The following is a 13,459-nucleotide window of genomic DNA, read 5'->3' as shown; positions in this document are numbered from 1 at the left end:
AAGAGAAAGAAGAAAAGAAAGAGAAAGAAGAAAGAGTTGGTGGAGGAAGGCATTGTGGTGCGAAAAGAAATATAGAAGTGTGTTTTGGACATTATGGTGTCTGTCTGTCTGTGTCCGGGGTATGCTTTCCACAATACCATAGAATTTGGAGCTCGCATAACACTCTGTGTTTTGCCAAGGAGGTTAATTTCCTTATTCTTAAACTGAAAAAATTCAACTTCTTGAATCACCCCTGAAAGATCATACCTTGCAGTCCTAGAATCAGCCTAGTTACTCTTATCTAGACTTTCAATAGCACTGCTTTGTCCTTTTTATTTAGTATGAAGACCAAACCAAACACACAGTAATCCAGAAGAAGACTCAGTAATTTTATATATAGCTTAACCATAATCTACCTTGATTTGTACTGGGTTGTGTAACCTAACATTATCCTCCTCTGTCTTCTCTGTAGACTCTCTGGATGTAAATAGCGAAGAGTCTTAGGCTCTTCTCATAAGATATACTTTTAGGTTTCAAACTTCCTATTGTGTATTCAAATCTAATATTATTATGCATTACGTTTAATACTTTACATTTACTTATGTTAAATGTTATTTTCCTCAATTCTGCCCAAGTCTGGGTTATGCCTAGGTCACTCCAGTTATTCAGCTAATAGTAGATTGTCTGTCATTCTATATAGTTTGGTATTATCTGCAATCATTCCCAGCTTATTAGTCACATTTTAATTTATATACATTTTAAAAAGCAGTGGCTTCAACACTGATCTCCAAGGGACAACACTTGTTACATTCTTTAATTCTGATAAGGTTCCTTCCATCATAACCATTTACAGTAATCCCTCCTCCATCGCGGGGGTTGCATTCCAGAGCCACCCGCGAAATAAGAAAATCCGCGAAGTAGAAACCATATGTTTATATGGTTATTTTTATATTGTCATGCTTGGGTCACAGATTTGCGCAGAAACACAGGAGGTTGTAGAGAGACAGGAACGTTATTCAAACACTGCAAACAAACATTTGTCTCTTTTTCAAAAGTTTAAACTGTGCTCCATGACAAGACAGAGATGACAGTTCTGTCTCACAATTAAAAGAATGCAAACATATCTTCCTCTTCAACGGAGTGCGCGTCAGAGAGAGAAAAGCAAACAAATCAAATAGGGCTGTTTTAAGTATGCGAAGCACCGCCGGTACAAAGCTGTTGAAGGCGGCAGCTCACACCCCATCCGTCAAGAGCAGCGAGAGAGAGAGCCAGACAAAAACAAAATCAAAAATCAATACGTGCCCTTTGAGCTTTTAAGTATGTGAAGCACCGTGCAGCATGTCCTTCAGGAAGCAGCTGCACACAGAAGGTGTGAGAGAGAAAGTAAGTTGGGTAGCTTCTCAGCCATCTGCCAGTAGCGTCCTTTGCATGAAATCAACTGGGCAAACCACCTGAGGAAGCATGTACCAGAAATTAAAAGACCCATTGTCCGCAGAAACCCGCGAAGCAGCGAAAAATCCACGATATATATTTAAATATGCTTACATATAAAATCCGCGATGGAGTGAAGCCGCGAAAGGCGAAGCGCGATATAGCGAGGGATCACTGTACTTGCTATATTTAAGCCAATTTGCATTGCACCTCCTACTTCTTTTAGTTTGATCAGAATGCTCCTATACAGTATTTTTACTTATACAAAGCTTACTGAAAATCAAAATAAATAATATAATATGCACCTTTCTGATCATATGCTTTTTTACTTTGTTGTGCATATCTAACATTTTATTTCAAAATGTTATTTCTTTTCATTCTAACCCAGCTACAGAGGAGCACAAACCAGTGTGTTTCTACGTACTGGTCCCAAGCCCGGATAAATGGAGAGGCTTACGTCAGGAAGGGTATCCAGTGTAAAATTTTGCCAAATCAATATGCGGACAACAATACAAATTTCCATACCGGATCGTTCAAGCTCCAGGTTAACAACGAACGCCACCAGTACTGTTAGCCAACAGGGTGCTGGCGGAAATTGGGCTACTGTTGGCCGAAGAAAGAGAAGAAGAGGGGGGAGACGTGTCCAGAGGCAGGAGGAGAGGAGGAAAGTAAAGAGAGTGGAACTGAGGGTAGGAACTTTGAATGTTGGCAGTATGACTGGTAAGGGGAGAGAGTTAGAAGATATGGTGGAGAGAAGGAAGGTTGATATATTGTGCGTGCAAGAGACTAAATGGAAGGGGGGTAAGGCCAGGTGGATCAGAGGTGGATTCAGATTGTTCTATCATGGTGTGGATGGGAGGAGAAATGGGGTAGGGGTTATTCTGAAGGAACAGTATGTCAAAAGTGTTTTTGGAGGTGAAAGGAGTGTCAGACAAAGTAATGATGTGATGGATGAGAAAGAAGATTTTTGGAGTGAGTTGAAGAAGTGATGAACAGTGTACCCAATGGACAGAAAGTGGTGATTGGAGCGGATTTCAATGGACATGTTGGTGAAGGGAACAGAGGAGACGAGGAGGTGATGGGTACGTATGGTGTCAAGGAGAGGAATGAAGAAGGTTAGATGATAGTGAGTTTTGCCAAAACGATGGACATCGTTGAATACGTATCTGAAGAAGAAGGAGGAACATAGGGTTGCGTACAAGAGTGGAGGAAGATGCACAAAGGTAGATTATATCCTATGCAGAAGAGTCAATCTGAAGGAGATTGAAGACTGCAAAGTGGTGGCAAAGGAAAATGTAGTTAGGCAGCAGTGGTTTGTAGGATGATGTTGGAGATCAAGAAGAGGAAGAGAGTAAGGACAGAGGCAAGGATCAAATGGTGGAAGTTGAAAAAGGAAGACTGTAAGGTTGAGTTTAGGGAGAAGGTGAGACAGGCACTGGGTGGTAGTAAAGAGTTACCAGACAGTTGGGAAACTACAGCAGATGTAGTAAGGGTGACAGCAAGAAGGGTGCTTGGCATGACATCAGGAAAGAGGAAGGAGGAAAAGGAAACCTAGTAGTGGAATGAGGAAGTACAGGAGAGTAAACAGAGGAAGAGGATGGCGAAGAAGAAGTGGGATAGTCAGAGAGATGCAGAAAGTAGACAAGAGTACAAGGCACGAGGTGAAGAGAGAGGTGGCGAAGGCTAAATAAAAGGCTTATGATGAGTTGTATGAGAGGTTGGACACTAAGGAGGGAGAAAAGTACCTGTACCAAATGGCTAGACAGAGGGACCGAGCTGGGAAAGATGTGCAACAGATTAGGGTGATAAAGGATAAAAATGGAAACGTACTCACAGGCAAGGATAGTGTGTTGAGCAGATGGAAAGAGTACTTTGAGAGCCTGATGACTGAAGAGAACGAGAGAGAGAGAGAAGGTTGGATGATGTGGAGATAGGGAATCAGGAAGTGCAATTGATTAGGAAGGAGGAAGTAAGGACAGCTATGAAGAGGATGAAGAATGGAAAGGCCGTTGGTCCAGATGACATACCTGTGGAAACATGGAGGTGTTTAGGAGAGATGGCAGTGGAGTTTTTAACCAGATTGTTTAATGGAATCTTGGAAAGTGAGAGGATGCCTGAGGAGTGAAGAAGAAGTGTACTGGCGCCGATATTTAAGAATAAGAGGGATGTGCAGGACTGCAGTAACTACAGGAGGATAAAATTGATAAGCCACAGTTATGGGAAAGAGTAGTGGAACCTAGGTTAAGAAGTGAGGTGATGATTAGTGAATAGCAGTATGGTTTCATGCCAAGAAAGAGCACCACAGATGTGATGTTTGCTGTGAGGATGTTGATGGAGACGTATAGAGAAGGCCAGTAGGATTTGCATTGTGTCTTTGTGGACCTGGAGAAAACATAAGACAGGGTGCCTCGAGAGCTGTGGTATTGTATGAAGAAGTTGGGAGTGGCAGAGAAGTGTGTAAGAGTTGTACAGGATATGTACGAAGGAAGTGTGACAGTGGTCAGGTTTGCGGTAGGAGTGACAGATGCATTCAAGGTGGAGGTGGGATTACATCAGGGATCGGCTCTGAGCTCATTCTTATTTGCAATGGTGATGGACAGGTTGACAGATGAGATTAGAAAGGAGTCCCGGTGGACTATGATGTTTGCTGATGACATTCTGATCTGTAGCAATAGTAGGGATCAGGTTGAAGAGACCCTGGAGAGGTGGAGATATGCTCTAGAGATGAGATAAATGAAGGTCAGTAGGAACAAGACAGAATATCCATCCATCCATCCATTTTCCAACCTGCTATATCCTAACACAGGGTCACGGGGGTCTGCTGGAGCCAATACTAGCCAACATAGGGTGCAAGGCAGGAACAAATTCCAGGCAGGGTGCCAACCCACCGCAGGACATACACACCAAGCACACACACTAGGGACAATTTAGGATCGCCAATACTCCTAACCTGCATGTCTTTGGACTGTGGAAACCGGACCACCCGGAGGAAACCCACGCAGACACGGGGAGAACATGCAAACTCCATGCAGGGAGGACCCGGGAAGCGAACCCGGGTCTCCTTACTGCAAGGCAGCAGCGCTACCACTGCGCCACCATGCCACCCACAAGACAGAATACATGTGTGGAAATGAGAAGGTGGTCAGTGGAATGCTGAGGATGCAAGGAGTAGAGCTGGCGAAGGTGGATGAGTTTAAATAGTTTGGATCAACAGTACAAAGTAATGAGGATTGTGGAAGAGAGGTGAAAAAGAGAGTGCAGGCAAGGCGGAAGGGGTGGAGAAGAGTGTCAGGAGTAATTTGTGAAAGATGTGTATCAGCAAGAGTGAAAGGGAAGGTCTACAGGACGGTAGTGAGACCATCTATAATATATGGGTTGGAGACGGTGGCATTGACCAGAAAGCAGGAGACAGTGATGGAGGTAGCAGTTAAAGATGCTAAGATTTGCACTGGCGTGTGACGAGGATGGATAGGATTCTAAATGAGTACATTAGAGGGTCAGCTCAAGTTGGACAGTTTGGAGATTGACTTACCATCTTTTAATATAATAGGACATGATTTGGTAGATTCAAGCCTGTGGGACTTGCCCCTGTGTGCAGCCATTTTTCAAAAATTCCTGTTATGATTTTCTATATGTACTCTGCACATAATTTGGTCCAAGAAGTTTGTTTGATTTAACCCATTTTATTGTAAGCAGTCCTCTCCTCTATCTACTGTATATGGGAGATGAGGTTCAGAACAGTAATACATTGGAAACAATACATCATGATAATAAACTAAACAACTACAAATTTATTTAAATCTTAAGAGAAGGTGTTCAGACTAGACTTTCAGATAACATCATCAAAGATGTTCTCCATACAGTTTCTTCACTGGTCTACAATCATCAGCATGGGTTCTTCTAGCAGACATCACCATGGAACTTCTAATAAACAACAATGTAAAATGTACAAAGAACAATGTATTGCGTTAAAAAAAAGATGTGTTAAAGAAATGGGGAAATGTAAATTGTCCAAAGTAGGTGCCTAGCACTTGCCCATCCAGCACCAACAGTCTTTGGGTGTACTCACACTAGACACGTTTGTCCCCACCTCCCTATTTCCCTGCAGGCCTGCACTCACGCTGTGCTTTAACTTTCTGAGCCCAGCTATGCTTTCGTCATCAGCTTGTGACTTTATGTAAAGCCAAAGATCCAAACGTGGACGGACAGCATGCATGTCAATATGATTTTCCTTTCTTTGTGCTTTTTTTGGAGTCATGTAGGGCAGGATGACGTTCTGCTCTCGTACAGATTAAGTGTGCAACGCAGCAATTTGCTGTTAATCAAACTTCACGTATGAGAAGATTAAAAGAGGAAGTTGTAGCTTTTCTTGGCAACTACAATCCATGTTCATTTTTAAGGTGAGAATCAAAATCTGGTTTTAACTCATTGTAATGAAAGATATAAGAATTTCACTATCTACACAGTAATAAGACTTGTCACATCATTGATGTCACATCTGTGTTCTGTGCTCTGGCATGTTTAGCGATCATACTGTTCCCAATCCTACTGAATCATTCCTGGGCCAACCACTTCCAAGCAGGCTAGGGCACAGTATGGTTGACCTGGCACGGAAAGATCACACTGACCAACAGAACTACACTTTGGGGGGTTACATGTGGACAAACATGCTCAGACATGGAATAAATTTCTAGTGAGAGTACACCCTTAGTTTCAAACAATAGAAAGTTACTTTAAGAAAATCACTTAATTTGAAGAGGTGCTAAAAGAGTGCCAATGGACATTTATTTGTATTTTGTTTTATTTTGAAAAGAAGACAAATCCCATTAATAAAAGTGATACCAGTCTAGTGGTTAAGGTTTACAACTAACTTTACACTATTTTGTTGTCCTTCATTGAAAATTTAAGAGAAATTGCAAAAGGCTTTCCTTGTTAGTATTTAAATTAACAGGAAGGAGTGTTTGTAATGGAGAATCTGAATAAACCACAACTGCCTGTTTATTTGTAAAAAAAAATATTACAGAGAAAACAACATATTAATAAAAAATACCAAGCACACTTAGCTTCTTAAAAGCATTGCTTACAGGAACTTGAAGCATTTTTCAAACTTTGACTATTAACATTTTGCTTTAAATAGGAGCAAACCAGTGTGTTTCTTCGTGACGGTCCCAAGCCCGGATAAATGGGGAGGGTTACGTCAGGAAGGGCATCTGGTGTAAAATTATGCCAAATCAATATGCGGACAACAAGGATGATCGACCCCTAACGAGAGATTTGTTCATGCTGCAACGACATCCATTGCACAGATAGCCACCCAGTGAAAATATTCGCTTGATGAGCGTCTGTAATGCAGGTGCACAGACAAGGTCCTCGGCACTATGAAGGGCACCAGCAAGACTGTATGTTAACGATTTCTGCTGCCAGTATTGAAGCAGTGACGTGCGGTGAGGTTCGTGAGGCACTGACTCCTTTAGAATCAGATCATATGAACCCATATCTTATTCATTATTCGATTGGCAGTATGTACATTGACTACTGGTTATGTTTAATATCTCATCAGCATTCTTTACACACATATTTGGCTAAGAAAAACGTTACATTTATATATGTTCTAATTTCACAATTTATAGGCTACTCATTCAATACAAATGAAAGTATAGAGTGGTGTACAAAAAAACGGATTGCAATTTTGACCTTAATTGAAATATTTAGTTGTTTTTAAAAGATTTTAATTCTTATGCTTTAATCAATTTTAATACAGACTGTTCGACAAAATGATAACAAGAAAAGCAAACAAATACTTTATTTAAGGTCAAAATTTAGTGCTTAAATATTGGATTTTTTTCTCAGTCTGCTCCCATTTTTTATAAAATTGAAAACCGTTTATGGTCTTACCTTTATTTGTAAATGAAGTCCATGCACCTATCCTTCTCCACAAAAATCTCCGTCACTTTCTTGTAAAAGTCCTCCTTGTTTTCCTTTAGTTTTAAAAGTCTTAATCTTCCATTTTGAAGTTGGAAGAAAAAATAAAAATAAATGAACCGCTGCAGTGCACTTGACTTTCTGATATCGCTAACTTATTGGAGCGTCTGCGTAGAACAACAGCAGCAAGGAACATCTGTTGGGCTCACATCCACCCCCTCCAGTGCGGCACTGTACTGTCTGCCTTACCTTGTTTTTTCACTGCGGTTTTATGTCTGATCAGCAAGACTAAATATGTCACACACATTCATTAAAGATATTAGGCAGACTGTAAATTCAGGGTGTATAATAAACATGTCAGAAAACATTACATTGGCGACACACAGAGGCAGCAACAGGCACTCATCAATTGTATGCATAGCCCAGTGTGTGAGGGATAGCGCAGTCCGAACTGAGGCCCCGCTTGTCACTACTGCACCTCGCATTTCTCCCTTGTATTTGATCAGGAAAGGCGCAAATTCAGCGATTTAGACGGTAAAAAAGATAAAAATTATTGGAATCATACAGAAAACAAATTTATTGCACAGACCAATAGACAAATTTATTTTATGTTATCATTATTAGTTTTTTTTTTTTTTGCTTTTCATGCCTCCCCCGATCGCACATCCCTGTACTGAAGTGCAGCCACGGTGCCAGTGAAGTGCTGGACTTCCACTAATTACTGAACCAGTTGGTCCTGCACTGAAACTCTGAGACTCTTTTCTTCTTCTTGCTCGCTACATTTGCTTTTATTATCATCTGCACTGCAATTAAAGTATTTTCACATGTTACTTTCTTGCTTTCTACCCAGAAACATCTCATGCAAAACTCACCATCGGTAACCACATGTGCTTACTGCTTCAACCCGACGAACCAATTGTGCTCAACAAACAAACAATGGTCCTTTACGGAAGTTGCACCACGTGACTATACTAAGCCCAAGGTACAAGATCACCGCAAAGTGAACACCACAGCTTAACTGAACGCTCAGGGCAACTGTACCGGATTGAACGAAAGTGCTATTGCTGTTTTTTTTTGTTTTTTTTTTACTAAATTTTCATTCTCCTTTTAGTTAGTTCACATATCATTTTTATTTTTATTTAGTTTTAGTTTCTCTATTTGCCTTCATTTTAGTTCTCATTCTTGTAAAACGAAAAACAATATTTTTAGTTCTAGTTCTCGTTTTCATTACGAAAGTATCACTGGTCATGGTTATAAAGGTGAGAAGCAAATAGTATCTTCACATTGCCACCTGTCTTTCACAATACCTGTAGATAGTCTGAATCACATGATCTTCCTGAAAAGGTCCCAACTTCAAAGACGTCCAGAAATGTAATTATTAAAAGAAGTCCTTTCTCCAGCTTCAAGCTGTAGTTACAAGATATGTTAGGTGGATAGGGTTTGGGATAACCGGGAGACATTATTACACCTTCAGTCTCTGAGCTGTTTTCTGCATTACACAATGCTGAAGATAAAAAGAAAAGAAAATGAAAATGATCAGTTTCCAGGATAAATACATATAGATGGCATTTGTGGCTATATCTGATCTGATATTGTAGAAACTGAAGGCACCAACCTGAAAATGTTTTGCTTTAAATGGGCAAGTTCTCATGCTAAGCATTTCATAAACCTCAGGTATTTATTTCTCCTGAATGTTCATTCAAAGGAATAGTTCTTCTCATATACATATCTTGATCACTCCTGGACATATTTTTCAAAAAAATATTGCTCTCTACAAGTTTCACCATCTTGATAGGTGAGTTAGTGTTGAGTAAACTCACAAGCATCTTTACCAATATGTACTATTATACTATAATTCTATGAGAGTACTGATCACGTCAAAAGTTAGATTCTTCTGCAAGTAAAGTGCATGAATTATGGGTAGTGACAACAAACATAATAACACAGATACAAAGGAAGATTTAATTAACACTTATATACAGTCTATATACTGTATACTGTATATAGATGTAGGTGAGATATATCTTTCTTGTACTACTGTATATTACCCTAGAACCCTATGAGAACATGTTCCTCTGAGTTAAGCAGCAGCTTTAAAACTTACAAACATTCTAAGCAATCAGTCCATATCTAGTGCCAACTATAATAGCGAGGATAATGTAAATAGTAAGGTGGAAAGATTTAATACTAAAGTGAGAGCTGCTGTTGACATAGTTGCACCTGAAAAGACAGTTAAAAAATCTTCTAGCATTGTTATACCATGGAAGACCCAAAGAGTGCCTGATCTAAAGAGAACATGCCGTAGAACTGAGTGTAAATGGAGGAAAACTAAACTAACTATCCACTATGAAATATTAAAGGTTAAAATAACAGAATACAATAAAACAGTCTGTCTTGAGAGGCGCTGCTGTTTCTCTAAGATTATAAATAACAATGCTAGTAATCCCAGAGTCTTATTCTCGACGATTGATCGTCTGCTAAACCCAGGTAACTCAAAGGAATGCCTCCAAAGTATTTCCATTAAAATCTGTGAGGCTATTGCTGTATTTATCAATCAAAAAATTAATGATATTAGAAATAACATAGTATATCTCCCCAACACTGAGGATCCTCCTAAACCCCAGTACTCCGTTACAAACAAATTAAATTCTTTCACCAGGATAGATTTACCTGACTTACATAAAATAATTTCTCAACTGAAACCCTCCACCTGTGTCCTTGATCCAATACCAACAAGTTTTTTCAAAGAAGTATCGGGCGTGTTAATTGATAATATTGCTGACATAGTAAATTCGCCATTAGATACGGGGGTCTTCCCAGACTGTCTTAAGACTGCTATAGTTAAACCCCTACTTAAGAAAAATAATCTTGACCCTTCTGCTCTTGAAAATTTTAGACCCATCTCTAACCTGCCTTTCTTAAGTAAAATTCTAGAGATGGCAGTCATTATGCAGTTAAATGACCACCTCAATAAACATGCTCTTCTTGATAAATTTCAGTCAGGTTTTAGAACAAATCACAGCACAGAAACTGCACTCGTTAAAGTAGTAAATGACTTGCGGGTAAATGCAGACAGAGGCCATATATCTGTTCTCATCCTCCTAGATCTGAGTGCCGCATTTGACACCATTGATCATAATATTCTTAGAAATCGCCTTAGTCAATGGGTGGGCCTCTCTGGCAGTGTCTTAAATTGGTTTGAATCCTACCTGGCAGGGAGAAAATTCTTTCTTAGTTGTGGTAATTACAACTCAAAGACACATGATATCCTATATGGTGTTCCAGAAGGCTCTATCCTGGGTCCGCTGCTCTTCTCAATCTACATGCTTCCGTTAGGTCAGATTACTGTATCTCAGGGCACAACGTGAGCTACCACAGCTATGCTGATGACACACAGCTGTATTTATCAATAGCACCTAATGACCCCGATTCTCTTGATTCACTAACACAATGTCTTACTTGTATTTCTGAATGGATGAATAGTAATTTTCTAAAGCTAAATAAAGAGAAAACTGAAATTTTAGTGATTGGCAATAATGGATACAATGAGGCTATTAGAAACAAAGTGGATGCATTAGGATTAAAAGTCAAGACGGAGGTAAAAAGCTTAGGGGTAACTGTTGACTGTAATCTGAATTTTAAATCGCATATTCGTCAGACCACTAGAACAGCATTTTTTCACTTAAGAAACATAGCAAAAGTTAGACCTCTTATATCACTGAAAGATGCTGAGAAATGAGTTCACACGTTTGTTTTCAGTCAACTAGATTACTGTAATGCACTCCTCTCAGGACTACCCAAAAAAGACATAAATCATTTGCAACTAGTGCAGAATACAGCTGCTAGAATCCTAACTAGAAAAAGAAAATCCGAGCACATTTCTCCAGTATTGATGTCACTATACTGGTTACCTGTGTCATTCAGGATTGATTTTAAAATTCTGCTTATGGTTTATAAAGCCTTAAATAATCTTGCCCCATCTTATATATCGGAATGTCTGACATCTTATATTCCAAATCGTAACCTTAGATCCTCAAATGAGCAAAACTTAAAAGAAGTGGTGAGGTGGCCTTCTGCTGTTATGCACCTAAGATCTGGAATAGCCTGCCAATAGGAATTCGGCAGGTTAATACAGTGGAGCACTTTAAAAAACTGCTGAAAACACATTATTTTAACATGGCTTTCTCATAACTTCACTTTAATTTAATCCTGATACTCTGTATATCCAATTCATTATAATAACTTTTCATGGTGGCTCTAAAATCCGTACTAACCCCTACTCTCTCTTCTGTTTCTTTTTCCGGTTCTACTCAAAGCACCGTGATGTTCCAACATTGATGGATTAAAAGCCAGAAGTCTGCATGACCATCATCATCAAATCCTTCCGTGAGAACCTTAAATACAAAGAGAACTATTTCATTTTTGTTAGGTAGAATGCCCAGAGGGGACTGGGCAGTCTCCTGGCCTGGAAACCCTGCAGATTTTATTTTTTTCTCCAGTCGTCTGGAGTTTTTTTTTGTTTTTTCTGTCCTCCCTGGCCATCGGACCTTACTCTTATTCTATCTTAACTAATGTTGTCTTACTTTAATTTCTTACATTGTCTTTTATTTTTCTTTTCTTCATTATGTAAAGAACTTTGAGCTACTTTTTTATATGAAAATGTGCTATATAAATAAATGTTGTTGTTGCTGTTGTTAAGAGAAGTCAGCTGAAATGGATACATTCAGCAGAGATGTATGAGGTATGGTTTATTGGGTTGTGAACATTTTAAAGGTATTCTCTTCTGTCTCACAGCTGGTCTATAAATGTTTAGGAATCATAGAAGAAGAACTGGAATATTTCAGTGTATTCTTTTGACTACATTCAGCTTGCTGTTACTAAGACCCTCACCAGAACATCCAGAATAAACACTGGAATGTTGAATTGGTGGTAGTAATGTGTGTTTGATGGCTGCATTACAATTCTTCTGTTGTAGTGGATTTTTATGGAAATAAAAGGTTTTATTAAAAAAGACAAAAGAAAACCAACAGTCATTGTACCCAATCATTTAATTTTAACTGATTAGCCAGTGAAGTAACATTCTCAATTCATGTTACAAGTAAGCTATCAAAATGATCTAGCTACAAAAATCTCTGTCAAACCAAGAGGAAAAATGACTTAGAGAATTGTCATTTTAAAAACGACTGGATTAAAAAGCCAATCTTTATTATACCTTCATTCTGAAATGTGCAGAAAATATGTTTGATCTGTATTGAAACAGTCACTATCATAAATGATCACTGGTCAAGCACAATAAAGTCCTCTCTGAAGGCATAGGTATTAAGAGCAGTGCACTATAGACATTTTATTTAAACTTGCTTGTGATAAATTAATGGATAAAGTTATTGAATCCATAGAAACCAATACCCCTGTCGGCTGCAATTGCTGCGTGTCGTGTTCATATCTCGGCAAAGAACATCCAGAGTTGTCAGTCACGTTGGTCATATATCCCTAGCTATTGATGAACTAACAAAGAACACAGATGTGGCACAATTGTGCATTTATCTCTGATATTTTGATGGAACAGAATTTAGAGAGGAAAAGCAGTCATATGCGTGTGGTGTGTTTAAGGGTGCACAAGCACCTGCCCATTTTGCTGTAAGTGCTGTTTTCATATGATTTATAACTGAAATGGCAAACGTGACGAGAGTAATTTCATGTATGAATTCTCTACCGCACACTACCTGACTTGTTAACACAAATTCAGTACCTGTTATTGCCACTCAGCTACCATCACTGGAAAAGCAAAGAACATCTGGAGAGATGCAACCCACCCCGGCCGTAGCATCTTTACTCTTCTGCCTTTTGGCAGAAGCTTCAGAGCCTTGCATGTCCGCACTACCAGGCTGAAAAACAGCTTTTACCCCAAAGCAATCAGCCTATTAAATGCACAGTGATCACTGCCCCTTCCTATACAGAGCCACCACTGATTGAACTGAACTTCTTCATCAACCGCACATAGTCACACACTTATACATGACCCATGTGGAACTCATGACCATTGTATTGGCTGTAATCTTCACTATGACTTCATTTAGTTGTAACTTCACATATTTGTGACTGCATGTATTATATCTCTATTTATGCT

The 13,459-nt window shown here is 39.2% G+C and overlaps 1 protein-coding gene across 2 annotated transcripts in view; it reads right to left on the bottom strand.

Annotated features, from left to right (window-relative positions):
• The window catches only part of LOC114657950 (complement C1s subcomponent-like), a 129,841-nt gene that overhangs the window by 98,036 nt on the left and 18,346 nt on the right, over nt 1-13,459 (bottom strand). For both annotated transcript variants that reach the window (XM_028809936.2, XM_051932125.1), the window contains exon 5: nt 8,640-8,836. In XM_028809936.2, the coding sequence (XP_028665769.2) occupies nt 8,640-8,836 (197 nt within the window). The remainder of the gene's footprint in view (nt 1-8,639; nt 8,837-13,459) is intronic.

The sequence above is a fragment of the Erpetoichthys calabaricus genome, chromosome 9 (genome assembly GCF_900747795.2).
Source record: "Erpetoichthys calabaricus chromosome 9, fErpCal1.3, whole genome shotgun sequence".
NCBI classification, from domain to species: domain Eukaryota; kingdom Metazoa; phylum Chordata; class Cladistia; order Polypteriformes; family Polypteridae; genus Erpetoichthys; species Erpetoichthys calabaricus.
Note: the sequence above shows the minus strand (reverse complement) of the source record. Positions and strands in the feature narration are given on the sequence as shown.